General features: G+C 42.2%; 1 protein-coding gene across 1 annotated transcript in view; it reads right to left on the reverse strand.

Annotated features, from left to right (window-relative positions):
* The window catches only part of LOC142007381 (putative tRNA methyltransferase 9B), a 50,850-nt gene that overhangs the window by 10,989 nt on the left and 11,936 nt on the right, over positions 1–27,925 (reverse strand). The window contains exons 4-6 of the mRNA XM_074984042.1: positions 27,165–27,361; positions 23,349–23,522; positions 6,829–7,008 (exon numbers count right to left, since the gene is read on the reverse strand). Coding sequence (XP_074840143.1) covers positions 6,829–7,008; positions 23,349–23,522; positions 27,165–27,318 — 508 coding nt within the window. The 5' untranslated portion in view covers positions 27,319–27,361. The remainder of the gene's footprint in view (positions 1–6,828; positions 7,009–23,348; positions 23,523–27,164; positions 27,362–27,925) is intronic.

The raw sequence follows: 27,925 nt of genomic DNA on the forward strand, positions 1-27,925 counted from the left end.
AAGGGAGCGGCGCGCACTGGCGCATGCACTGTCCGGCAGAAACTGCTTGGAAGATCCGATCTGCGGCGCCGGGCAAGCCCGACACCTAATGTGGAGCACCCACGGGGACACTCGAAGAAGAACGTTTACTTACAGTTAAGCAGATACAGGAATAAGATGCACTGTTGCATCCTGTTACCTGAGCTAGCTATACTACTCATACAAAGTTTCCGTGGTACCCATAGGTATTTGTGCCCTACTCTATGTAACTCGCGAGCAGGCGGGAGGAGGGGTGATCAGGCCTTCCTGCAGACAGCATCCGTTCTCTCCAGGATTTGGGAGTGCCTCCTGCTCCTCACGTTGTTGTCCCCCTTTATGGTCCTGCCGTTTGCTGGCTCCACCCGAGGCCTGACACATCACATCCTGGTTGCTTCTGTTTCTCTTCGCCTGCAGCCCCTCTCAGCCCCCTCCCTCCCGATTTTACACAATAATACGTCTCATACTTATTTTTTCCTTTTAAGGTACGTGGCTGGCACCTCTGGGCTGCTAGGTCAGAGGCCATGGGTCTTTCCTGTATAGGTTTTTCCTGTTTGTCAATTTTAGACTGGGGGGATGTGGCTGCTGAAGCCACATACTGCTGATAGTGCAGTCTGCAAGCAACTCAGTAAATTCTGGTGCTAACTGGTTTAGACTTGCCCAATTCACTTGGTTCCTCAGTTCTTGCCCTGGGGTTAGTGTTTTAGCCCTTTTGTGCTGAGGCATATTTCTCTATAACATTTTAAAAGGGTCTCTGGACCCTGCCTCCATCCCAAGTACCTCACAGTGTTGTTCAAGTGCCCATGCAATTCACCCTAACATGCCCGAGTGTGGCCGTTCACTTAGGGGTCACCACGTAATTATGCACTAACTTGAAAAGTCAGCAGTGATCCCATGCTATACGACAACTGCATGCCAGTAAATACTAATTAAGATATTGGTTGAGACACACACAACTAGATCACAGGAAATCTTGTAGAAAATCATTAAACCAAATCAGAGTTATCATCCAAAGCTGTTTCCTACCACATAATACTAAAACAATTTAGCATATTGTAGGATATGAGGAACAAAGATGAATGAAACTGTAGGCTGAGCTTTCTCCAGTGAGGCAAAGAAAGTCTTAGATGTGATCAAATGGGATTAGCTATCTGCCACCTTGTACACAATTAAGACAGGCCAGAATTTTACCTAGCAGGTAAAAATTCTTTACGAGAATCTCACAATTATCCATTCATTATGCAAAAACTAAAACCAAAATGTTTGTCAATGTTAGCATGGCTTGTAGCCCCTTCTACAGGAGGTATTTGCCACCAATCATGTGTCAGTTAGACCTTGTATGAATATGACTACATCAGCAGTTCTCAACCAGTGGTACATGTACCCTGGGGTACACTGAGATCTTCCTGGGGGTACATCAGCTCATTTGGATATTTGCCTAGTTTTACAACAGACTACATAAAATGCACTATTGAAATCAGTACAAACTAAAGTGTCATGCAATGACTTGTTTATACTGTTTTATATATTAACACTGAAATGCAAGTACAATATTTCTATTCCAATGCTTTCGTTTTATAAATATAAGGTAAAAACAAATAAGCAATTTTTCAGTAATAGCATTTTGTGAGACTTTTATACTTTTATGTCATGTTGTAAGCAAGTAATTGCTAAGTGAGGTGAAACTTGGAGGTCTGCAAGACAAATCAGACTTGTGTAAAGGATACAGAGGTCTGGAAAGGTCAAGAGTCACTGGAGTAGATTACATACATTAAAAATGATAGTAGCAGTTAATGGTCTGCCTGTGCTAGGGCCCCATTGTTATCATCACTAGTAGAACTAAAATGGTGTTTAGCAATATTGGAAATGTCCTTATTATGAACAAAGTCTCAGGGCCTACAAATGACCACATCCTGGGGATATTCCAGCTGGAGAAGAGGCCAGATCTGAGTAACTCCTCCCTGCTGCCCTGCCCCAGACAGAAGATTTGGATTTGTTCTGAAATCCCATAGTTCACCTGATACAGCAAAGTAACAATGCACTGTAGCTGATGCACTGTGAGATCATAATGAACAAAGTAAATCAATATATTGGTTGCTTACCATTAATTCTACTAATTCTCAAAACCTGAAGAGAGAATTTGAATAATAAGAATCTTAAATTCAGTGCAGAATGGCAAAGGGATGAGTTCCTATCAGAGGAGACACACACACACACACACACACACACAAGAAGAAACACCATCCAGAAGAACTAAGCACTTCTTCAGATGGTTAATATAACACCAAATATTAGGCCAACATTTTCTAGACATCTCCTCCTTCTGCTCCTGCAACCAGGCTCTAGGGATTCCAGATAAACGAGGCTTTGTTGGTAACATAGAGAAAGTGGTAAATTCCGAGCTAACTGAGGCTGTATCTACACTAGACATAGAAGACAGCTGCCAAAATGCAATTTTAGGCAAACAATTGTGTGACTAAAATTGACTTATCAGTGGTCGACTTCAATGTCTGTCTATACGGAGGAAGGTCGATGGGAGTGTTTCTCCAGTCGACCTTCCTTAATTGGTTCTGGGGTTGGCTTTGTCCCCAGAAAGCACCATTTTGTGCATGCGTAGAATGAACCTCCAGAAGATCAACCTGCTCAGGGTTGATCTTCTGAGGTTGTGTGGCACTAGCCTGATTCTTGGGCTTTGTCAATGGTCATCACAGAAAACAATCCTTTTCAAATGGCAGTTTTGGCTTGCTAGTTTTTAGAACCAGGCATCGGTATTAGGTGATTTTCTATGACAATATCCATTTTCCTCTGTTCCTGTTAATGCTGTTTTTATTGTCTTCTTCACCGTTCACATATATAGGGCCCTATAATGCAAGATGCTGAGCATAATTTGTGATGAACTAAGTATTCTGAGCTCTCTCTGGACTTCACAGAGGACAGAGGCTCTCACCACTTTCTGGACTGATCCAAAAGTTGTCTTTTTTAATTCTTCTCAAAGGCTGACTGATCAATGTTCTTAGTAGCACCATGCACATGAAGGTAGGCCCTAGCTTGAGGTTTAATTTCTCTGAGAAGCACACAATGAACAAAAGTTGCTAGAGCCCTAAGGATTTTTACAGAAGGCAACATTCCTTTAAGATATACAGAATACCATCTGTCATATGGGTCCTGTTCAGGCACTTGTGTGGAGATGGAACACAAGCAGGACCAGAAGTAGAATACCAGAAGGTGGCATATTACATTTAGGAGTAAGGAGGGAGATAAATGGTAGCTGGGGTGGAAGGTACCACTGATTAGGAGCAGCAGGGTGCAACTTTGTAACTGGGAGAAGAGAGTCAGGTTGAGATGCTTCAATTGGTGTTTGGGAGGATTGAACAGCTGTTGGGAGAATACAGGATCAGATTGCTTTGGCAATACCACAGTTGGAAGGAAGGGATTGTCTGCTCCAAGCAAACATACTTTTCCCTAGCTTCTCTGCAGGTTAATAATCACCTAAACAATGGGAAAATGAATGACGCACTGGTGAAAGTCTGCAACCTATAATGACATCGCTGCCACTTAATAGATTACTAGGTCACCTTAGGGAGAATAGTGCAAACTCTGAAAACCTATTCACCATGGAACAATGATGTAAAATAATTATAATAGTGCACTTATATTTTGAAGCTAACCAAATGTTGTAGCTGGAAATAATGCGTTTGTGTTCATATTGCATGAAAGTACTAATATCATTGGGAAAAGCCCAGTACTGGGGAAACAGACACGACTGGTGGAGGAGACCAGTCAGATCAAGCAGTCTGTTTCCCTGCAAATGTAAGATGCAGCACAGTACTCTGCAAATTACATAAATTCTATTTCAGGAGGTAGAGAAAATTTCATTAGAGATATTACTGCCAAATGGAATTAAAATTACATTTAAAACATTTCAGATTACTGTACAGTTCCTTATTACTCTTGAAGATACAATATGTATTAGACTAAATTCTTAGTAAGACAAATTAAGAATTTGCAAAGGCTTTGGACATGACAATGTCTTTCCCCAGAAAATAGGGTTACTCTTTGGTTTGGGGATTCCAGAACCCAAAGAAAAGAAACTAGCGAAAACCTGTGGACAAGAACACAAATAAAGTGATCATTACACAAATAAAGTGCTCCACTTGGGAAGGAACAATCAGTTTCACACATACAGAATGGGGAGAGATTGTCTAGGAATGACTACAGCAGAAAGGGACCTAGGGGGTTATAGCGGACCACAAGCTAAATGAGAGTCAACAGTGTGATGCTGTTGCAAAAAAAGCAAACATGATTCTGGGATTCATTAACAGATGTGTTGTGAACAAGACATGAGAAGTCATTCTTCTGCTCTGCTCTGCGCCGGTTAGGCCTCAGCTGGAGTATTGTGTCCAGTTCTGGGCACCGCAGTTCAAGAAAGATGTGGAGAAATTAGAGAGGGTCCAGAAAAGAGAAACAAGAATGATTAAAGGTCTAGAGAATGTGACTTATGAAGAAAGGCTGAAAGAATTGGGCTTGTTTAGTTTGGAAAAGAGAAGACTGAGGAGTGACATGATAGCGGTTTTCAGGTATCTAAAAGGGTGTCATAAGGAGAAGGGAGAAAACTTGTTCTTTTTGGCCTCTGAGGATAGAGCAAGAGGGAACGGACTTAAACTGCAGCAAGGGAGGTTTTGGCTGGACATTTGGAAAATGTTCCTAACTGTCAGGGTGGTCAAACAGTGGAATAAATTGCCAAGGGAGGTTCTGGAATCTCCATTGCTGGAGATATTTAAGAACAGGTTAGACAGATGTCTATCAGGGATGGTTTAGACAGTACTTGGTCCTTCCATTGGGGCAGAGGGCTGGACTCGATGGCCTCTTGAGGTCCCTTCCAGTCCTAGTATTCTATGATTCTATGATTACGGACAGCAATAACTGATGATTTTGCCACTGATATGTCCTGTGGCTTTGGACAAATTTCCCTGTCTGTAAGACAGGAAGATTGAAACTTGCCTCCTTTGCAAAAGACTTTATCTAAGGATGAGAAAAGGCTTAAAAGCATTGTTATTGCATACAAGAGTTGAGCAATACTATTTCCTTGCATTCATCTTTGTCATCCAAACATTTTTCTGTATCATCATCATCATCTATTTTAGAGATTTAAATGGCTTATAAAAATTTTCTTTGATTTCTCTTCCATTTTTTGTGACAGACAAGAACAGGATTTTCATTTTGAACATAATGTCAAACTCAGAGAAATATACATCTTTAAGATTTACTGGGGAGGGGAGGTTATGTTATGATACACTCTTGAATACGTCCATTGTACTCTTGACTGTAATAGTTAAGTGGCAACAGATGAGCTGTGTTAAACTTATCTGACAGTGTATCTCTGTTTCTGGTACTTGGGTTATATACATATATACACCTGGTACTACTTTTATGAGGAACCGTCTTTCTACTGTGACTTGAGGTATCATATTGAATGACAGGCAGATTAATAAAATAATGAATCCTTCTGAAGTACCGTCAGCCTTATATTACTCCAAGCCCCAATGTACAATAAATTTTAAATATAAAAAGACACTAAAGATAATAAATTATTATAAATGAATAACAAATATCTTTAATATCTGTATAAAATATCCCAACCGGAAAAAAACATTTAAATGCATATTAACCATTCTAAAAAAACAAAAAGCAAAACTGACAGCTATTGTTAAAAAGCCATGGAAAAACCTCTTAAAATGTATTCGACCTGAAATTGCAATTATAGAAATAAGTGTTTCTATAAAATGATTTTAAAATGGTATATGACCGTGACAGTCAAGTATAGAACAAAAGAAATAAAGTCACATAGAGAGGCTAAGCACAAGCTGGGTATAAAAAACTTTGGCTACAATTTCAAAAGCACCAAGCAACAAACTCTCATTGACTTCAAAGGCAGTCAGACACCTATGCCTTTGAAAATCATCCCCTAGATCTTCCACACTTGAACCTTTTCAGCAATCACACACCAATTTGCATGGTCAAAGTATGAATGAACAACACGTAGCTCAGGTATATGATGTTCTATCAGTTCAACCAACTCCCCTTCTTTAAAAACATGATAGTACCTAAGACAAGCCCCATTAGGGCTACTTTGCAAGTGTTTGTTCTGTATGGGCATGGAACAATCATTGCTGGCATCCTGTAGAGAGCTGTCTGTCTTGCTTCTGTTTTGTAGTGTGTGTGCTTGTTTTGGGTGATAATATATTTCAAATTGCTGTTTGACATCTTTTTGATAGGAAACCAGATCAGGTAAACACACTCTGCTGCAATCAGGAATTAGAGCTGCAGACATTGGGGGCTGCTTAGTGTCCTGACCCAATTCTGAATAACAATTTTTGAAAGCCACAGGGTGAAAAATCCTGGATAACCCTAGTTCTACAGCTCTTTCAGAAGCGTTACCTTCAGGCTTCTGCCTGCAACATAAAGACAGCTTGGAAATACACTTCACAAAACCAGTTTGTCTGATTTGTTCAAAAAGCTTTTTCCTGTGTAATTCATCCAGCTGAATACTGCATTTGGAAAACTTGCTAAGCTCTCTTTCGTGCCATTGATTACTCAAGTCTAATACTGAATCAAGTGACCTTGAAAAGAGAGACCATCTCAGGAATTTTTCAGGTAAGTTGTGAGCGATTTCCTTCTCCCACCCCAAGGATGAGCTTCTTGCTTTCCTGTGTTCTTTCCAAGTGCCAGCTACCTTAATGGTGTGTTGGTCCAAATCCAGCCTTTTATCTTTTTGATTAATTGATTTCTGTGATCCACGTGAACAAGTATTACCTACGTTCCAGGATGGCAGTGAAGGATTCCAAGGAACAAAGACATCCTGCTTTTCAAATTTTCGTCGTTTTTGCTCCATTGCCCACACATATATCATTATCTGGCCTCCGCCTCTCAAGATGCGAGCCATCTCCTTTATTGCTCGCACACGCCGCTCCTTTGTTGAAAAATGGTGGATCACTGGAACAGAACACAGAAGATGAATAAATATCCCTCAAGTCACTAATGATTAGAACATGGAACTATAGTGGTTCTGACATGTTGGCTTGAACCCCAGGACAGGATCATCTGTCTTCTACTATACTACATGATGCTACTGCCTTTCCATATATGAAAGGAATTCAGAGCAGATTTATTTTATAAATAGAATAAAATTGAATGGCATGTGTTGGTGTTAGGGACAAGAGATGCACCTCAAAAGATCTGGAAAGGACCTCAAGAGATTGTTGAGTCCAGTCCCTACCCTTACAGCAGAACCTATCACCAACCCTTAATTTTTTTTTTTTAAATCTGTTTGCCCTAGACGGCCTTCTCAAGGATGGAACTCATAACCTTGGGTTTAGCAGGTCAATGCGCAAACCACTGAGCTACCCCTCCACCCCAGACTGACAGCAACTGAAATATTTCTTACTCACAAACTAAATACAAGACTGCTCATAGCACCACCAACCTACCTGTTTTTACCCTGTTAGCATGGCTCAACTGTGGTCTGATGAGAGCCCTTGAAAGGGAATAAACTTGTTTATGTAAATTTATTCCAGTACAAGTGCCACAAGGATGCCAATTATGGATGCCTGTTAAATAGAAACTGGACAGAAATCACCTTATTTTATTGAAGTAATTGAACAGCCACCAAACAACTAATACAATAAAGATTATCAGTCACTACTAGCCCTGGGAGAACTTAAATCATTGATGTAGCAGTGAAAGGATCCATAGCCAATGACCAGTCACCTAGTCTTTCTAGTTCACAATACAAAAGGTAACTTGAAATAGTAAAATAAGAACATAGCTTGTATGTTATTATAAATCAAGTATAGTGGGAAGTTGCTAATTACAGTAGCATAAAGATTTGTTACCTCATACAGTTATGGTTAGATCTCAAGTACATCTCAAAACAAGTACTATATTATTACTGTATTGTCTTGTTTTTACATTCAAAACTTCCTGAACCATTCACCTTCGCAGCTGAAATTCTCATGCTCTCTCCAAAATCCTTTAGGCCATATTTAAATGGTGAAAAAATGAAAAACACACATTCCCAATCAAAAAAAAAATTATATCTCACTCTTTTAGACAGGACTACTGAAAAAAATGGCTGAGGTTTGAAACTTAACATGGCCATAGTTCTCACAGACAACAGAGTCGCTGACAAGTGTAAAAACAAATGAAATTTAATTAAACAAAAATGTGACTATTTGATGATTGCACACTGAGCATGTACAACAGTAATGTCCCTAGGTCTACAAGGGTCCCTTTTATGCTGTGTCTGGGTAGATAGTTATTTACAGAACGCTGCAATAAATACTTGCCACTGTGGCCGTGTCTACACGTGCACGCTACTTCAAAGTAGCGGCGCCAACTTCGAAATAGTGCCCTTCATGGCTACACGTGTTGGGCGCTATTTCAAAGTTGAAATCGACGTTAGGTGGCGAGACGTCGAAGTCGCTAACCCCATGAGGGGATGAGAATAGCGCCCTACTTCGAAGTTGAACGTCGAAGTAGGGCACGTGTAGACGATCTGCATCCCGCACAATCGAAATAGTGGGGTCCGCCCTGGCGGCCACCAGCTGAGGGGTTGAGAGACGCTCTCTCTCCAGCCCCTGCAGGGCTCTATGGTCATCGTGTGCAGCAGCCCTTAGCCCAGGGCTTCTGGCTGCTGCTGCCACAGCTGGGGATCCATGCTGCATGCACAGGGTCTGCAACCAGTTGTCGGCTCTGTGGATCTTGTGTTGTTTAGTGCAACTGTGTCTGGGAGGGGCCCTTTAAGGGAGTGGCTTGCTGTTGAGTCTGCCCTGTGACCCTGTCTGCAGCTGTTCCTGGCACCCTTATTTTGATGTGTGCTACTTTGGCGTGTAGACATTCCCCTGCAGCGCCTATTTCGATGTGGTGCTGCCCAACGTTGAAGTTGAACGTCGACGTTGCCAGCCCTGGAGGACGTGTAGACGTTATTCATCGAAATAGACTATTTCGACGTCGCTACATCAAAATAAGCTATTTCGATGTAGCGTGCACGTGTAGATGTAGCCTGTATGTGACAAATTCTTAAATCAAACACAGGCAAGTAACCCAAACATTTATTAAGGAAAGCTTTGCTTGAGTCAGAACTGAATTCGGGGTTTGCCTCCGACATCAATAAAATATTTGTCCAAATAATCCCTTTGTCGGGCTCAGGATTGGCACACCGTTTTGCTTGAGCGAACCTGAGGGCCAGATTCTGATCTTAATTTTACTGGAAAAAATCCATGGTAACCAAAGACAAATAACAGATTCAGGTGAAGAGTAGGGACTTCAGGATTTTGCTGACTGAATAGGGGTATGGATTCCATAGCTGCATTGAAGGTAAGATACAACAAAGGAGCAGCCAAGTATTTTGGCAGTAATGGTAGAAAGGAAAGGACTAATATTAAAGAAGTTGTACAACAAAGAGCAACCAAATTGATGCAAGTTTGGATATGGAAAAATGGAGAGTGAGGGAAGTCAAACAACACTAAGGTTGTGAACATTTATGATGGGAAGATGCCGAACACAAGCTATGACTACATATCTTCATGAGATATGGGGATGGATATGGTTTTGTTGAGAGTGTACTACTGTTTTTTTCTCCTAAATTTTCTTTAGTGAAAATGCTTAGCTAAATTACTGCCTGTGTTTCTTAGTGCTACCACCTTAAGCTTCAGTGATAATGTAGCTTGGGTGACAGGGCTGAAGTGCCTGTCCCCATATGAAAATAATGCCTCTCATTGAAAAAAAATGTCTTCCCCTTCCAGAAATGTATGTGCACAAAATGCTGGTAGCACATCTTTATTTCTTGGAGTGACAATGCCCAATCAGATCTGCTTTTCCTCAGAGGAAAAAGATACTTCTACATGTAAAATAATAGCTGCCTGGAATTAAGCTAAAATAGGGAAACACTGTCTGAAATGAATGACTTCACCTTTTCTTCAGAAACGTGAAGATCAAAATCTAATCTTTAAAGAAACAGGTTCTTTCAGCATCTAGTTATTCAGCTACTCTGCCTTTACATTTCACTGGTTCTAGACGAAGAGAAATCAGTTCCAAAAATACTCAAATTCTATGGAATAGTTGAAAGTTTGACACTGAAACTGTATGGGCATTTTAATTAAAAAGGCTTCCAGTGGCATTTAGAGGCTTACAGTTTATTAATAAACGCTTTAGATGCTTAGCAAAAGTTTAATGTTGGTTCAATGAATTTGTGTGGAAAGAGTAAGCTTCCAATTCCCTGAGGGGTGCATTACATTTTCAAAGGTATAATCTGGGAAAACAAGGAGAAATTGTTTTCCAAGGATAACATCAAGTTGCACTTAAATCTCAGATCCAGCTGTGGTGGGGACAAAAGATCCCTCCCCATGCCCCAGGGTACCTGAAACGCAGTTACCTATCAGAGGGTCCTTTGAGGAATTCGGGGGAGGCCTGGGTGGAGGGTTCCCGACTCGAGGACCTGGATGGGATGGCGACCACCAGGATGCCATCTGTGGATCCCTTGTCCTTGGATGTCGCCTTCATCTCCAGCTCCTGGGCAGTGATGTGGTCTGAGGGTCCCAGATGGTCCTCTGGCTCCTGCTCAGGCTCCAGGTTGGGCCCCACGGTGTCCAGTACCACTGCTGTGGGGCCTGCCTCCTTTGGACTGAGGAGGTGGTCCAACTCCTTGTAGTGGGGGCAACTGGTGGGCACTACTGAGCGGCTGGCCACATCTCAGGCCCGGCAGCAGGCCTGCCGTAGCTCCTTAACTTTGGCTCGTACTTGAACTGGCATGGAATGGGGTGCCCCTGGGAGGTCAGGCCAGTGGAGAGATGACCAAAAGCCGCCATGTTCCTGTGCCAGCCAGAGGTCTGCAGGAGAACCTCCTCATCCTCCACAGCCTGAGCAGGTCCTTCAGCTCCACCTCACTCCAAGATAGGATGCTCTTTTTTGGGCCCTGGCTGGGCTTCTGGGAGCTCTCCGCCAGCTCAGAGAGAAGCTCCTGGGAGGGCGCAGAGTTCCTGACCACTGGCCATGGGGACAGTGGGGTGCCACTGGAACATCGGCAGGAGGGTATGCTGCAGGACGTTCATGTCCTCCCCGCTGCTAGCACACTCTCAGCTTCCTGTCATGGGGTTTCTGGATCCTGCATCTTTAAATACGGCTGGGAGCAGAGACCATAGAGCCCCGATGGTGCAAGCAAGGGTGTCTCTGCACTCTGGCTGGCCGGTGCCATGGAGGACCGCTTTTTCAAAAGAGCGGCCCATGCAGCATCTACATGCGTTTGCTTTTGAAAGAAGGCGCTCTTCCTGACACAGGAATGGAAGAGTGTTTTCAAAAGCTGGGCTGTGTTCTTTCGAAAGTACTTTCAAAACACTGTGTTTTGTGCATAGATGCTCCATGGTCTGTTTCGAAAGAGCCCTTCTTTTGAAAGATTTTTCAAAAGTACTTGCTAGTGTAGACACAGCCCTTAAGATACACTAGCTGCCAGCCCCCAAAAGGGTTAGTCAGAAAATCATGGATCAGCAGAGTCCAGCACTTGTCAATGACTCCCCCACTTTCTTTAGCAGCATCCTCAACATGACGGCCAAGGGGCACAAGAACTGAAATGTGTTTTGTAAAAAGCATGCAGAGCTTTCTGGAAAAAAAGCTCCTTTAAGGTTCTCAAGAATCATGAGCCCCTTACTTGAAAATCTTGTTCTTTGTCTATTAAAGCACTCTGTGGTCTCTGTTAAATATTGTTTGGCACTTAGATACACTTGTGAAAGGTACATTGGGAAAAAATACATACTAGGAGGCTATAGTGTATGAAAGGAAAAAGGTAGGCACCTACACCACATAGTGCATGATGGGAACTAGTAGGAAGACACTAAATTTTGCTGTTCTCCAAAACACGTCAGTGCAAAGGAGAAATCTAAACATAAAGGCCTGGAGCCGCAAAGAGCCTTATGCATTGCAGTGCTCTGTGCTAAAACATTTAACTCTGAGGCACCTAGAAAAATCCCAGGAATAATGATGAGCTCCACTAAGCTGGAGATATGTATCTAGGCTTCCTAAGCAAGGCATTGGAGGAGTAGGTGCCTTGAAATGTGATCCACAAAAGAGAGCTCACTAGGCCAGGAGCTTCCTAAGCAAGGTAATGGGAGATCTACCCTTTTCCTGGAGATGGGTGTCTAAGTCAGGGAGGCAGGCTCAGAAGCTGCCTAACTCTGCATGCAACAGCTAGGGTGGTAGAAAATACTGCTCTCCCTTATCATCTTTAGTGCAGTGGCAAGGGAACTCAGCAAGCATAAGCACAAGTCATTCCTTTGCCTGAGGATAAACGATTTGAAGAGGGATCTGCTCTCAGGTAAGTGTTTTCACCAACAGACCACAGAAAGAGTCCTCTTTGTCACACTTTATTCATTTGATTAGTTAATTAACATGGAACAACTTCAATAGGAAAGATTGAGGGAGCCCCACATAATCCAGTGGTGAGGGGATTCACCTGAGAGATAGCAGGTCCTGCTTCAAATCCCTTTTCCTTATTTGGGGGTGGGGCAGTGGCCTTGACGCAGGGGTCTCCCATATCCCCAGTGAGTATCCTAACCACTGTGCTACTACCAATGTGCCCTCTCATGTTTTCCTTCCCTGTGCAGAACAGGGTATTTATGTCCATGGAGGCACGTGCGAACGTGCATCACCAGTAGAAATAAAAAACCGGGCTGTGGGCACTCTGCTAGTCAGCATTTGAATCTCTCCTGACTGGCTGCACAAGTGGCCCAGCTTATTGGGAGCACTGCATAAGAGACATCCTCTCCTGCCCTGAATATTTTGCGGCGAGGGAGGCAGCCTGTAAGCATGACTACCAGACCAGGCGCTTCCTGCAAGATGAATAGAGAAGTACCTGTCTTCCACTGGTTTAGGACTCACTCTGGTGCTTTGGCAGGAGGTGGGGCTCTGGCTGCCTAGCAGGATGCATCAGTGCACATGCTTAGAGACAGGAACATAGGCAATGATGAAATTTTTAATACAGAAGGTCACCGCCGAGTATGTTTAGGTATCTACAGGATTAGGTAGCAGCTGAGCAGGAGTTTTGGGGATTATTATGGAGATGAGATTTAGGCACCTAAGAACTTCTGTGGGTCCAAGCCACAACCATTTTATCTGGGTGAGCGAAAGTTTCCTAATTTTTTGGTTATTGTCATCTTTGGATCAACGTATTATGTTCTGATGTAAATCCTGATCTTCCTGCAAAGAGCTGCAAATCTTTGGATGCCTGCACCTATAAGAAGTGCCCTTCAAGCAGAGTATATTGTAACATATCTATGGCCAAATAGAAACTGAATTAACTGCAGCTGGATTCCACAAAGGAACCGGGATCTACATTAGCACAAATGATTGCAAGATCCACACCTTACTTTGTAGACTAAGAGTTGTTCCAAATTAAACACTTCTTACAATTTCAGCCAGGTATCAACTCTCCCCAGCAAACCGCTAAGTCATTTCAGCTTAATTTTGTACTGGATGCCATTCATTCTCAGCATTTTCATTTAAACTGAAGACTAAAAGATTTCCTACATCTGAAAAATACATAATGCAATTCTGATATGAAATGCAGAGGGTGCGAGGGAGAACAGGATTTCAAAGACTCTCCTCTTCTTCACCGTATAAGAATATAATTAATTGCTTTTTCTGTTAATTTAATATTGTGACTAATCCTACTGAAAGGGATTACTTAGAACAGACAGGCAACATAAGATACACTGTCGGGCCATTCAGCTGTCTTTCAAAGAACAAAACTGCAAAGCATCAACAACTTTTTTTTATTTAAGTAGTAATTTTCAAAATGGGTATTTTAGGTCAGTGATTCAATTTAAACTGCAAGAAAAGCATTGTATTCAGAAATTACTTTGCCAAAATTCTGTACTAAAATTAAATCCTTTTAGGAGGCATCTGAAAAGTATTAAGGATCACAGAAAAGCTATTACTTTTTTACAGACTACTTTCCCTTTTACTGTGTATACTTTTGCTGCCACTTTATCTTTGACATTTCCAGTAACAGGAACACTCAGAACAGATACAGAATGTACAATTCAAAGTAAAATGCAATTTTATTCTCCCCCTCATGATGATATTAAAAGAATGTTGGGAAAAATAGCAAAATGTCAATGACTTACTGCTGAGAATTTACTAGCTAAAATTCGTTATTTTCCCATTCATTCCCACCCCCAACTACATACCCATTTACAAACTTCTTAGATGGCGAAATTGCTGCTATCTTAGATTTTTCCTATATTTGTAGACAACAGTTAACACATGGGGATGCAGCTTTAATATAAAAAATTATGAAGTGTCAGATTATTAAGGCTCTGATTCAGCAAAGTATTTACCACGTGCCTTTTAAGAATCTGTCCACACTGCCTACCAAAGGCATTACTTTATGCTTAAAGTACAATTATAAAGGGGTGAAGTCAGCATCACCAAGAAACTGGTCACAGGTAGTAGGGCTAACGACTGTAAAATATCAGCAAGTTGACTTTAACAAAGCAGGGCACTCACATGGCCCTACAGTATGCTAACATTTTTATGGATGACTTGGAACAACGATTTCTTAGCTCTTGTCCCATTACCCCTCCTTTACTTATGCTACATCGATTGCATCTTTATCGTTTGGACCCACAGTAGAGAGACCCAGAAGAATTCCACAGAAATTTTAAAAATCTGCATTCTACCATGCATCTCAGCCTTGACTATTCCACACAAGAAATACATTTCCTGCATAACACAGTGCAAATCACTGATGGCCACATCGACACCATTCTCTACTGGAAACTCACTGACTGCTGCACTTACCTACATGCCTCCAGCTTCCATCCAGCACACAATCCATCATTCACAGTCAAGCCCTTAGATATAATCACATCCACTCCGATCCTACTGACAAAGACCAAAAACTTCAAGACCTCTACCAAGCATTTATAAAACTTAATTATCCACTGGGAGAAATGAAAAAGCAGATTGACAGAGCCAGACGAATACCCAGAAACCAGCTACTTCAAGATAGGCCCTAGAAGGTCAATAACAGAACACCACTTGTCATCACCTATAGCTTCCAGCTCTACCTCCTGCAACGCATCATTCAAAACCTACAACCTATTCTAGATCATGATGCTACACTTCAGGAAGCCCTAGGTGACAGGCCTGTCCTCTCCTATAGACAACCTCCTAACCTAAGAAAGATTCTCACTAGCAATCACAGGTTACACCATACTAATCCTAGAACTTTTCCTTGCAACAAACCCCACTACCAACTTTGTTCACATATTTATTCTGGGGATACCAACCATGTTAGTTACAAGATAAAGGGCACATTCTTGTACACTTCAAGCAGCATTATATATGCCATTATGTGTCAACAATGCCCTTCCACTATGTACATTGAACAGACTGGACAAAACCTTTGCCAAAGAATAGACACAGAGCAGACATCAGGAATCTCAATATACATAAGCCAGTCAGCAAGCACTTCAATGGAATGGGCCATTCTGTTAAAGACCTGAGAATCTGTGTCCGAGAACACAGAGAATTTAAAAACAGATTACAGCAAGAAATTTGTGAACTGGAATTCATATTCAAATTCAACATATTAACACATGGTATGAACAGACACCAACTACCTCACACATTACAAAGACTGCATCCCTTCCTTTGATGCTCATAATTATCTCAGGCAGGACACTTAACATCCCCCCATCTCTCTTCCAGCTACTTCAGTCCTATGTACTTGATTTGTCAGTTTTTAATTGCAATTTTTTTGGTCCTCTGTACTTATAAATAAAGAGTTCTGTGTAAGCCTGAAAACTTCTCTCTCTCACCGACAGAAGTTGGTCCATTAATAGCCTGGGACTGTTTCTGGGAGTATCATTCTAGGCTTACTCTTAGCAATAAGCTCCTCTTGTTGAAGAAAAGCCATTTAATATGCAGAAAAGACCAAAGGAAGGGAACTGTATGTTTGTAATAGATTTACCATTTGAATTGTGAACTTACCTCAGTAGGACCAGTTCTATAGACCTGACTGAAGCAAAATTCCAGTTGATCTTAATGTAAATTTAGGCTGATTAAAGATTATGGGATCAAGCCCAATGCAAGTTCTTTGAGGATAGCATAAAGTAAAGAGAGAAATAAGAGACTCCCAGAGTAATCCCTCTGCTCAGTCCCTGCTTTTTTAAAAAAAACAAAACGGCAGAAATGTGGTGGCGAGCTTTTGTGGGACAGACCCACTTCATCAGTTGGTAATGCTGCTAGACAATATTGACCTCCCATAGTCCAGCAAATTCTCTCATTTTATACTGGTCAGGTCCCAAGGGTGCCATACTCTAGAGGTTCAACATATACAGACAGCTGTGGCTTTCTTTCAATGTTGCTCTATCAGCTGGACGAGGGGCTACTGGGGAGAAAACTGAGTAGCGCAATGGTATACCTAAAAAGGGGGCTGGGATTTTAAATGGACCATGAGGTGAGAGGGGAAATGGGAGGCAGGAGCTCTGATGTTATTCAGGACATGGTGCAATCCTGCAGCCCTTTTATAGTACAGTAAACTCTTCCATATCCAGCAGCTCTGGTACCAGGAGTTTGCTAGATATTCAAATATTCTGGACAAAACAGAGGTATACCTAGCAACGCATAACACTAACAAAAAACAAGATGAGGTATGAAGAAACAAAAATGTATGCAGAGTACTTTGTTTACCAACTACATTATTATTGTACAGCGTAAACCTATAGGGCTTGTCTACACTACCTCCCTACTTCGAAGGGAGGATGGTAAGTAGGGTGCTGGGAGTTTATTAATGAAGTGTTGCAATGCATATGCAGCACTTCATTAAGCAAATCCTGCCGCGCCCCCCCAGCCAATTCTGAAGTGTTAAACTTCCAAGTGTCGGCCTGCATCTAGCCGCGGCTCACCCACCAGTACTTCGAAGTACTGGTGGGTGAGCCGTGGCTAGATGCGGGCTGGAACTTCAATGTTTAACACTTCGGAGTTGCCGTGTGGGGGTGGGAGTTGCTTAATGAAGTGCTGCACAGTAGGGAGGTAGTGTAGACACAGCTGTACTGTATTTGCTGCGTTTATTTGTATTTACTTTCATTATACTGTACTTAACGGAAAACGTAACTAAAATTTACTTATGGTTAACATGCTGGTTAGTTGAGAGTTCTGGATGATAGAATGCCAGATATGAAAGAGTTTACTGTAATCCTCACGCTGGCACTAGCACCGGCTATGCAGCAGTATAGAGTGCTGTCCCGCTATGAGTGACAGCCAACGAGAGAGCTAGGCTTGAGCTAGGGTGGAGGCTTGGAGTCCATCTAAGTGGGCAGCTATACCAAACAAAAACAACAACAAAAACCTGAGGGAAGAAGATGTAAACTAGTGGATGGGCCAGCTCTGGCACACAAAGGCGTTCTGATGAAACAAAAGAACGGGAGACTAAAAGCAGAGGACTGGGAAATGAGGAGGAAAGAAGGAAAATAGGAAAAGCTTTCATGTCAGGAAAAGCAGAAACGAAAACAGACCTGATTACATTAGCAGATGCTATTAGAGAAGGGAAGTAAAGGAAAATAAAGTCTACAGCTGTACTAGAAAGAAAGTATTAAGTGAAAAATAATGGAAAGCAAATATATATGGTAAAAAAGAGAAGTGCTCAAAAAGTAGAATGAGATGAAAACAGATCCCAGAAGCAATAAACAAGCGCATACACAAAGGACCTACAGTATATAAAAGAGAGAATGACTGTTTAAACATCAATTAATGGAAAGCATTTCAAAAGTATCTAATGGTCAAGCGAGGGGCCACTAGGGGAAAAAACCCCACTTGTGGATAAAGCCGGTGAAAAGAGGTACAACCACAAAACATCAAATCTAAGAACCTTAAGCTGAAGAGAAACAAAAGAACAGGCTAGTTGGACATGCAGCCAAGGAGAAGAAATGTTCATTCTTCACTGATGTAATCACTTATTAATAACAATGCACTTGGTCCTAACTGCGTACTGCGTACACACTTAGAAAAATTAGTATGTTGCTAACTTATGTTTTTATTACTACAGATAGTAAGTCTTTGGGAAGGTTTTATATTATTTATGCTCCTGGTACAATTTCACTAAAAATTTAAAATCATCCCTTTTTTGTCTTTGTTTGCCTCTGCGTTGCCTTATCCTATCCAAGAGTCACGACATCTTCTCAGTTAAAACTCATATTGATGTCAGTGAGAGTCTGGTCAAGCAAAGACTACAGCTGTTTCAGTTTCTTCGGCAGCAGGGCAATGATTTTACTGATCAACACAGTGAAAATTCTGTGCTTTGGCTTCCTTCGAGCTTTTAGACTGACCATATGAACTTAAGAAGTAATCTTGTGAAGTCTGTTTAAATCTAAAAACTGTTTTCTTATTCCAAAGCCATAGTGGGGTTGTTTTGTGCAGTGAGCGACTGAAGGACAACAGGCATATTTACAAGTTGCTCAGCCAGTGACAAGCTGTCACTTAGTTTAATGACATAGAACAGATGGCCAAGCCCTAGTAACCATGTAACAGATTGTTAAGTGAATGTGGCTCAGATCTGAAACAAAGATATATTGTCAACATGACTGCAGTAATAAGACCACTGATGACCAATTACAATCTAACATTAATTATCAAATTCAAGAAAGCTTAACAGGCTACTGACAGTCCAAAGGAAACATGGAAATTACAAGTCCTGATTCTGGGCTCAAACCACTTTTACAATGCTCTAACTTGTAACAGTACAGGGAACCTTAAGAGATAGGGTTGTTCCTCGCGTGATATAAATTCCTAGAGGAAGGCAGGAGGCAGAAACCCTAGTGAATAGTGTAGGGTATCCCAAACTAATCTGGCCAAGGAATGCAGACATGATGGTCAGGGGTGCTGAGGGGGTGGGTGGAGGGTTTCATACCAAAAAAACTGCCACACATAATGCTTAAAAGTTGATTTGAAAGAGTTTTTTAGATGTTGTATTTTACAAAGAACAAAAAATAACAAGAGAAAATCATCTGAATGAACAACTAATGCCCTTCTGATAGCAGGATGGTTAGAAACCCTACAATTAAGTATAATAATGAAAAGTACAACTCCCCCCACCCCCACCCCCACCCCCACAAAAAAACATTAATGTAACAGCCGAAAGAAGGATCGTTAGTGTCATTCTTCTGCACAGAAACAGAAAGGAGAATATTGTTCAAAAAGAAGTGTCCTTCCTTAAAGCTTAAAAAACATTTTATAAAAAAGAAATGCAAAACCAATTAGGTATGGAAAATATTTTAAAATTTTGTGTTCTTATAAATTTGTTATTTTTACAGGAAACTACTGTAAAATGAAAATAAGTAACATTTTACAGGTTTTTTTAATGGGAAGAGTGTTTTTGCATCTTTTAATCACAAATTCGATTAATATTTGGAATGATGCTAGAGAGTTAGAGAGCATCAAGTGATTTCTCTGAGCATGACTTGTGCTGAAACAATCTAAACCAATGCTTATAGTTTTGGCACAAGTCAAACAACAACTATACTATTATGAATGTATTATAATATTAATTGTCTACAGTCTAAGTACCTTAGTATTTTTGATACACAAATAATTTCTTATTTAATATTTTAGATGGAAAAAATATTGCTATCATCAAATTTTTTTCATGGAACGCATTCACATCACATGGAACTTCTATTTACTGCTTCGCATAAGAAAAAAACAGGGGTCTCCCAAGGACTAGGCAGCAGATTTAATATTAACATAATGAAGTACTTCTTCACACAACACACAGTCAACCTGTGGAATTCATTGCCAGGGGATGCTGTAAAGGACAAACATGTAACTGGCTTCACAAAAGAATTAGGTAAGTTCCTAGAGGACCAATCCACCAATGGCTTATAGCAAGATGGTCAAGGATGAAACCCCGTGCTCTGGGGTGTTCCTATAGTCTGAGTGCCAAAAGCTGGGAGTGGACAATATGATGGTCACTTGATGACTGCCTGTTATTTCGTTCCCTCTGGAGCAGTTAGCATTGGCCACTCTTGGAAGACAGGATATATATATTAGATGGCTGTGATAGACAGTACCCCTGTGTCCACCATGTTTGCAAAACAGTAATGGATTTTGTACAATATGCCTTGTGAGGTATCATTTGAAACCTCCATGTGCTGAACACTATTTTCTGGTAAAATATACAAAGAAGTATTTTTTCACAAAAACACACAACTAACTTGTGGAACTCCTTGCCAGAGGATGTTGTGAAAGCCAAGACTGCAACAGGGTTTAAAAAAAAACAAAACCACCTAGAATAGTTTGTGGCGGATCGGTCCATGCACGGCTATTAGTCAGGATGTACAGAGATGGTGTTCCTAGCCTGTTTGCCAGAAGCTGGGAATGGATGACTTGATTATCTGTTCTCTTCATTTCCCTCTGGAGCAGCTGGCATCAGCCACCATTGGAAAACAGGATACTGGGCTATACGGACATTTGGTCTGCCCCATTATAGACAGTCTCCGGTTCTGCCTACTAGTGAGATGATACACTTTCTGTGAGCTTGTACTGCACAGACGGAAAGAGCTGAGCAGTACAAGACACATTTCTGGGGGCAAGTATAGGACCAAGAATTTGCTGGTGTCTCTCTGCAATATAATTCAGGAATGACTAGCTGAAATACTTTTGCAGTATAATCGGGAGAAGTTTACATGTGTATGAACAAGGCCAGGAGCAGCTGTTTTCACAGCTCTCACACTCCAGGTCTATCCCATGAAAGCTCACCAGCTAATAAATTATTTTGTTAGTCTTTAGAGTGCTACTGGACTACTCTTTTGTTTTGATAGAATAGAGACTAACACGGCTATCTCTCTGTTACTACTCCCGCCTGGAAAACTGATGGAACACAACAACTAACCTGAAACCCAGACTGTATCCTGGGGAACATTATGATCCATTGGTTTGACCCAGGGTGGCCACTCTTATGTTCATAAATGGCATGATTGGCTTTGTTGCTACCCCAGTGCCTTCCGAAAGAGCTATAGATATGCAACTATTTACCATCACCTCTGGTGTGTGTCGACCTTCAGAAGATTACGTGGGTACAAACAGGACTCAGAGATGGAGGGCTGTTTATAGTACTGAGAAAGCCGAGCTCCTCAAATAATCCTATTACTCCAAGAGTTTGTGCTTTGAGGAAAACTCCAAAAATCATGAGATGCATAATAAAAAAATCATGAGTTGGCAATATTAACCATGGCCATATATGGGCATACTACAATTGCCAAGTATTCACTACTGGCTGATGCTGAACCTGAGCGAGAGAGGTTATACTAGTAGGCAGAGGAAAGCACACTGAAGGGTTTGAAGCCATGAAGTCTCCTACTGATGAAGGCACATACCAACAACAGGTCAATTCAGTCTGCAGTCTAGGACTACTCTTGGGTACCTTGCTGATTCTAAAAGCTTACACAACTACCTCTGCAGGTAATTTTTTTTTTTTTTTTTTTTTTAACCATTTCAGTCACATACTGGCTGACAATGACCTGGCCCGAGTTATTCACACCTCCACCACCTCTAGCTTGGGCAAAAGCGGTATGCCTTGGCATGGAGCCATCAACCTTTAAACCTCAACTTCTGAAACACAAATCAGTACAGAATGCAGCAGTAAATCTCCTCAAAAACATGGGCTACTGTACATGTACCCTCTTCTCTGCTCTCCCTGTTGGGTTCCCACAGAATATCAGCACAAGTTCGAGGGCTCAGTCCGTATCTTCAAGGTGCTCCATGTCCTGGACCCAAAATATCTAAAAGATTACCTACAGCTCTGGGATAAGAACTTAACAACTCCGTTCTCCCAGCACAATGGAGTTCTTTGCAAAATGGGTAAAGCTCATCTGAGCAGAAGACAAATCTGTCTTGGGAGGTGGCCATAGACTGTGGAATAACTTCCATGGAAACTAAGGACCAGTCCCAAGAGCTGAAAGACTTTCTGAGACAGGGAGAGGGGGCTGTGTCAAGGTAATCAGTGATCAATTTCAAGATGCAACATATCCAGATATAATTTTGCTTTAAGCAAGGAGTGATTCATCTTTTTTAACTTACAAGAGAAGTAAATCTTCCTGTTATGCAAACAATTTGTTTTAGTTTCACTAATTCCCTATTTTTGAACAACTCTGTTTTTATGATTTGACTTGTGGACAGATAATTTCATGAAGATTACCTCAAATAGAGGAAAATCCCACAGCTTCTAACAGAAACAATTAAGGATATAAAGTTTCTGCAGCCTCACTCTTACTTGGGGTCCCAATTACAGTAGCAAGGAAAGACTTCCTCTCCCATTAAGGGGTGCCGCAAAGTGTATCCGAACAAAGGAAAGAAGTCTGAAGAACAGAGAGGAGACAGGAGTTGATAATGGTGCAGGAGGCCACATGAGAATATAAAAAGACAGAATACTATTTTAAAATTTCACAGTATATTTAGTGACTGATATTTAGACAGCTTGATATTTCACAAAGAATTTACACATTTCAATGGGAATTAATGACATCACAACTTCACCTGAAACCCTGGGTAAGTGTACAAAGCTAGCAGTGCCCTGTTCCCATGTTTCCTTCATTATGTTCATCTTCCTGAGTACAAACAAATTCACTTTAGCCTGATCTGAATGAGCAAATGTGGGGTTTTCACATTTGTCCAAAAGAAGAAGCTGCCATCTACTGACAAACCAAAAAGCACGGTAACTCTGACCTTGCCCCCTTACCAAGCCCTGAAAACATTGCTAAAAGTTCAACAGGGAAAAAAAGCTCTGGGTGTTAATGCAGCATTTGCTAGAAGTGTGGCAGCACCTCTCACTACTATGGCTGAATATATGCTGGCTTTGAAACTTGGAGCCCAGTCTACTCCTCTACACATAAAAGTGTTTTTACTAGAGACCACTTCGCTTGCTCCTGAGCAGCTTTTTTGTTGGATTTTCCTGATGGCAGGTGGTCACCATTTCACTTTTGTACCACTGTGAAGAGCCCAAATAGGAATTCTAAAGTTGGGCTTTTGCAAAACCCTGGTGTAAGCTGTGCTCGTACCAGTGTAAATTAGCGTAGCAAGTTACTGCATACCCTACTTTGTGTCGGTAAAGTGGGAAGAGTTTGTAGTGATGTAACCAGACTGTGCAAATTTTCCTGATCTACCCAAGTCTTGTGTCACCCTCTACCAAAATACTTGGCAGAGATTGTGAAGCCAGCCTAGAAGCTCCAAACATGATTATCCTTTGAAATGTTGTGCAACAGAAATTGCCAATGCACAAACCTTACCGGCAATGGATAAGACAGCATCAAAGCACTCATTCCGATACGGTAGGCACAGATTATGACAAACCATTACTTCATGACCATCATTTCGTGCCAGCTCCACCAAGGGGAAGCAGTAATCACAGCCCAACTTATAGGTTTCAGAATTGATATGAAGGTATTTGCCATTTCCACAGCCTGAAGTTGTAAAATAAGGACGAAAAAAAAAGTGTCATTCAGTTGCAAGAGACTGTTCTCCTGACATGAGCAATGAGATGGGCCAGTATCTGACCTCAGTAATTTTAAATTCTCTTTGCATTTAAAAAAAAAAAAACCGAGATGACATTATAGAGGCATTTATTGTGTCAGTACTCATTGTGCTAAAATGATCACAAGACTATTCCTATCTGTCAAACAATGGGCTCTTTTGTTGTGTGACGTTAAGCATTGAAATGGGATTGCTAAAGAACATTTATCTTGACTTTCTCATGACAGAAAGAAGCAGTAATATTTATGTTAATGACGCTATTGCACTTTTGCTTGTAAGAGACCAAAAATGCTGTAATAAAGCATCATATGGCAGCAGCACAACCTTGAATTATCCCCATGTATTCAAACTCAGACAAATTGGAAGGCTAAGTAATTAAATCACTATTAGACCATGCTGTTAATCCTACTGTTTTGTTTTTTATCTGCTGCTAATTGTTGTTGCCATGACAACTGGAACTTTCTTTGTCTGATATCTTTCTGCAGTTTCTTCTTCATAACTGTATGTTTCTGATGTGGAGATGTAAATTCTGCACTGGAATAACAAAATTTTAGATTAGAACTACAATTTGAACCTCCGAGACCTGGGACTCTCTGGTCATCCTGGACCATGGATGTTGCTGGACCGGAAAGCCCCAGTGGCTGAGAGCGGGGGCCAGCTGAGAATCTGGTAGCTGGCAGCCCCAGCTAGGAGCCAGTGGGGGCTGAGCTGTGGCAGCCAGGAAGCCAGCAACAGCTGGGGGGCCAGGGCCAGGGAGCTGGGGCTGGGAAGCTTGGGCCAGGAAGCTGCAGCCAGGGTCAGACCAGGGAAGCCATCAGGCAGCTATGGCTGGGCCTGGAAGCTGGTGGTGACTGGGGAGCAGGAACCATAGTCAGAAGCCAGCAGCAGGTGGGGAGCAGGTGCCACATCTGGGACCGGGAAGTGGGTGCCCCAGAGGGGAGCCCAGGAATGGGGCTAGCAACCAGCAGGGGAGCATTGGTCTGGTCTGGCAAAATCCCTGGTTTGGAAAGACTTAGGTCCTGAGGGTGCCGGACCAGGGAGTTTCAACTTGTATTTTAGCCAGCATTTCCATCTGGGGCTCAGATATCTGAATCCTTATACTACCAACTCTGACAGATTTTCAAAACTAAGATGTTACCAAATGTGATTTCTTACCTCTTGCTTGAATGACCGTGATGGGAATGAAAGATCAGATTAAGAAAAGGAGGGAAGTGCATTGGGTTAACATAATAGCCTAATGCTTTTGGAAACTTCCGTTCAAATCCTCTTTATATCACAGGCAAAAATCATTTTGATGGTTCCTAATGGACATTTATTTGTTCGTGAGAAAGGACTGAGGCCTATTTTATGGTGCCTTTCATCTATCAGGCCAGGCTTAACTCTTACTGAGTCAGTTCACTTCTCAGTTAATTCTGTTTTAGCCCCCTCAAGGAATCCAAGGAAGCAGTTTCCAGCAGGGTGAGTTGATTTATGTTAGTGTTCTTAATCATAAAAATAAAAAAATAAAAACAAACAAAACCTAGACTCTACCTTCAAAGTGTGTGCAGGCCAAGCAGTACTTTCTCCAAGTCTGTCCTGCATATCAGTAACTAACAGTTCCCAGTTCTTACCTTGGAGGCACATCAGAAAAGGACTACACAGTCTCCCGCTTCCATCCACAAAGTTCCTGGAGCAACTCTCATCTGTGGCAGCTCCCACAGCAGCCCAGTAGGGCATAGCCCTTGATCTCTCAGCTTTTCGGAGGTTAGTGTAATCCCCTCCTCCATTTCCTCCTGCCTTCTTTTCCCAAGAGCCAGTTAATTAAGTTCCAATTCTTTCTCAGGTGCAGCAGGGAGAGGAAATCAGCTTGCCAACTGCAGGCCTTCCAGCCCTGAGGAATGGCATCTCTTACATTTTCCACAGTTGGCAATACAAGAAGAACCACCAGGAAAATCAGCCCCAAGCATTCATGAGAAGATTACGAGATAAAACAGACATAAAGCACCAAGCCCAGCATATATACACACACACAGAGCAACGTAGGGAAGGCTGTGAAAGATGGTTGCCCTAAGTCAGGGTAGAGAACCCCTGGCCCACAGTCTGGAACCAGCCCAAGCAAAACACTTTGATCTGGACCACTAAGGGGATCCCAGTGAATCCAGCCCACAGAGGGGGAAGGGGGCCTCTGACCCCACCCGACCTCCAACCCACTCACCTGCGATGCGGACACTTCTGGTTCCTCATTTCGCACACAGGCAATACCACAAGTGCTACAGCTGATCTGTGCTCCCCGCCAGGTGCCCAGAAATCGGTGGCTCGAACACCTCCCACCTGAGGCACTTCTGTGCGACCTGCTGACGCTGAGCGCTCACCACCCAGAGCCACCCCAGGTGTCAGGCAGCAAGGGGAAGGAAGGAATCCCTTCTTGCCTGGGGTGGCTGCAGCAGGACCCTTTGTGGAGTTGGCATAGGGGGGAGCTCCTGCACCCCCTCCCATCCAGACCCCACACCTGCAGCCCACTCCCGCCCCCTCCTCCTGCTCCAACCCCTTACCCCGCCCCCTCCTCTTACTCTGACCCCTCACCCCGCCCACTCCTGCACTCCTCATCCTGCTCAGATCCTGCACCCCACCCACTCCTGTTCAGATCCTGCACTCCTCCTCCTGCTCAGATCTTGCACCCAGCCCACTCCCGCCCCCTCCTCCTGTCCCGACCCCTGACCCCGCCCACTCTTGCACCTCTCCCTAGCTCAGAACCCTCATCCACAACCTGCTTCTGCATCCTCTTCTCACCCAACCCTGAGCCTGCTCCTGTACCCTCCTTCCCACCCAGACCCCCATTCCCACCCTGCACCTCCTACACCCTCCAGGACATCCCATGCCTCAACAGCCCCCTACCAAATTCCCATGAGCTCCCCTCCAACACAGGGAACCCCTCTTTTTTTTCCCTTCTCACTTTCGTGTGGCCCCTGACTAATTTTTCTGTGGGTCAATGGCCCCCAACCTAAAAAAGACTCTTCATCCCTGGCCAAAGCCATTGTTATTGATATGTCGCTTTCATCAATGCCCTCAGAAGTGACAGTAAAAAAGAAAGGGGGTGCAAAGATGATTTTAGCAAACTGGAAGAGAAGAGAAGCTCTTTATTTTTAGTTTGAATCCAGCACAGGTCAGTGGCAGTCATGAGCTCACCTTGTCACACCTCGGTCTGGTGGTCAGTGTGAATGCCTTCTGTTGTCTTCGTTCAATTTCTAGCGTGTAACCAATGTTCCCTCCAACGTTTCCCATCCATGACCAGAATAAATTTTGTTTTGTGCACTGAGGCATAGGCAGATTCACACCACCAACAGAAACACTTGCTGCTGGCTTTGATGGCGGCAAATTTGATAGGCAGCCAGACCATGATGATTTAAAGATTACCTCCCAGCTCCAAAATATGCATTTTGCAGATAACGCATTTCAAACCTTGAATCACATGGCACGGTGACTTTGACCTTCCCCAAAAGTACTGCTTAATACAGAAAAGAGGAGGAACCTTTTACTTTGATCACTATCAATAGACTTATCAAAAAAAACTTTTAAACAAGGATCAGACTTACCAATATCAGCAATCAGGCTGCCTGATTCCTGATCTGAAAGGAACTGTTGTACCTTTGGCCAAGCCTTGTAGCGTGTATCATGGAAGTGAGGAGCAATTTTCTCATACACACTATGGACATGGTCCTTCTCCAGCTGGCTTGCCTCCTTCTCCATCACAAAAAGGTCACACTAATGCATTGAACCCAGTGCAATGCTCCTAAAGAAGCAGAAGGGAGGGGAAAAGAACACTGCCTCAGAAACCTGTGTGGTCTCATTTTTCAAAACACAATGGTAAATTTTAAATAGCATTTTGCAATTAGTTTTGAGTCTCCATTTATAAATGTGATGGGTTATCATCATAAACAAAGAGAAACAATTGAGTTTAAGACAAAAATGTTGTTTAATCTGTGTTGCTATATGACACACAACATTGTGTTATAGAAATAATTATTTCACACTCAAGACCTGTCCTCATGACTAAACCTTGCTAATTTTATATCCAATTCAGCAGCCTTTTCTCACATGGAGTAAACAACTCTTTGCACTAGATAATCCTGTGAATTTTAAGCTCAGAAACAGTGGCAAAATCAGGACCATTATCATTTTGACAATCCTTTAATAGCATCATTGCTTAATTATGATACCGGTGGGCTGATGGAAGTCATTACAGCTACCAGAGGAAACATTTATAGCTAATTCTAGCACACTCTACAATTCAGAGCCTCAGAAACCCATTCTTTTGTCACCTTTAGACTGGATGACTATGCTTTGACTTAGAACA

The sequence above is a fragment of the Carettochelys insculpta genome, chromosome 1, assembly GCF_033958435.1.
Source record: "Carettochelys insculpta isolate YL-2023 chromosome 1, ASM3395843v1, whole genome shotgun sequence".
Classification (NCBI taxonomy): domain Eukaryota; kingdom Metazoa; phylum Chordata; order Testudines; family Carettochelyidae; genus Carettochelys; species Carettochelys insculpta.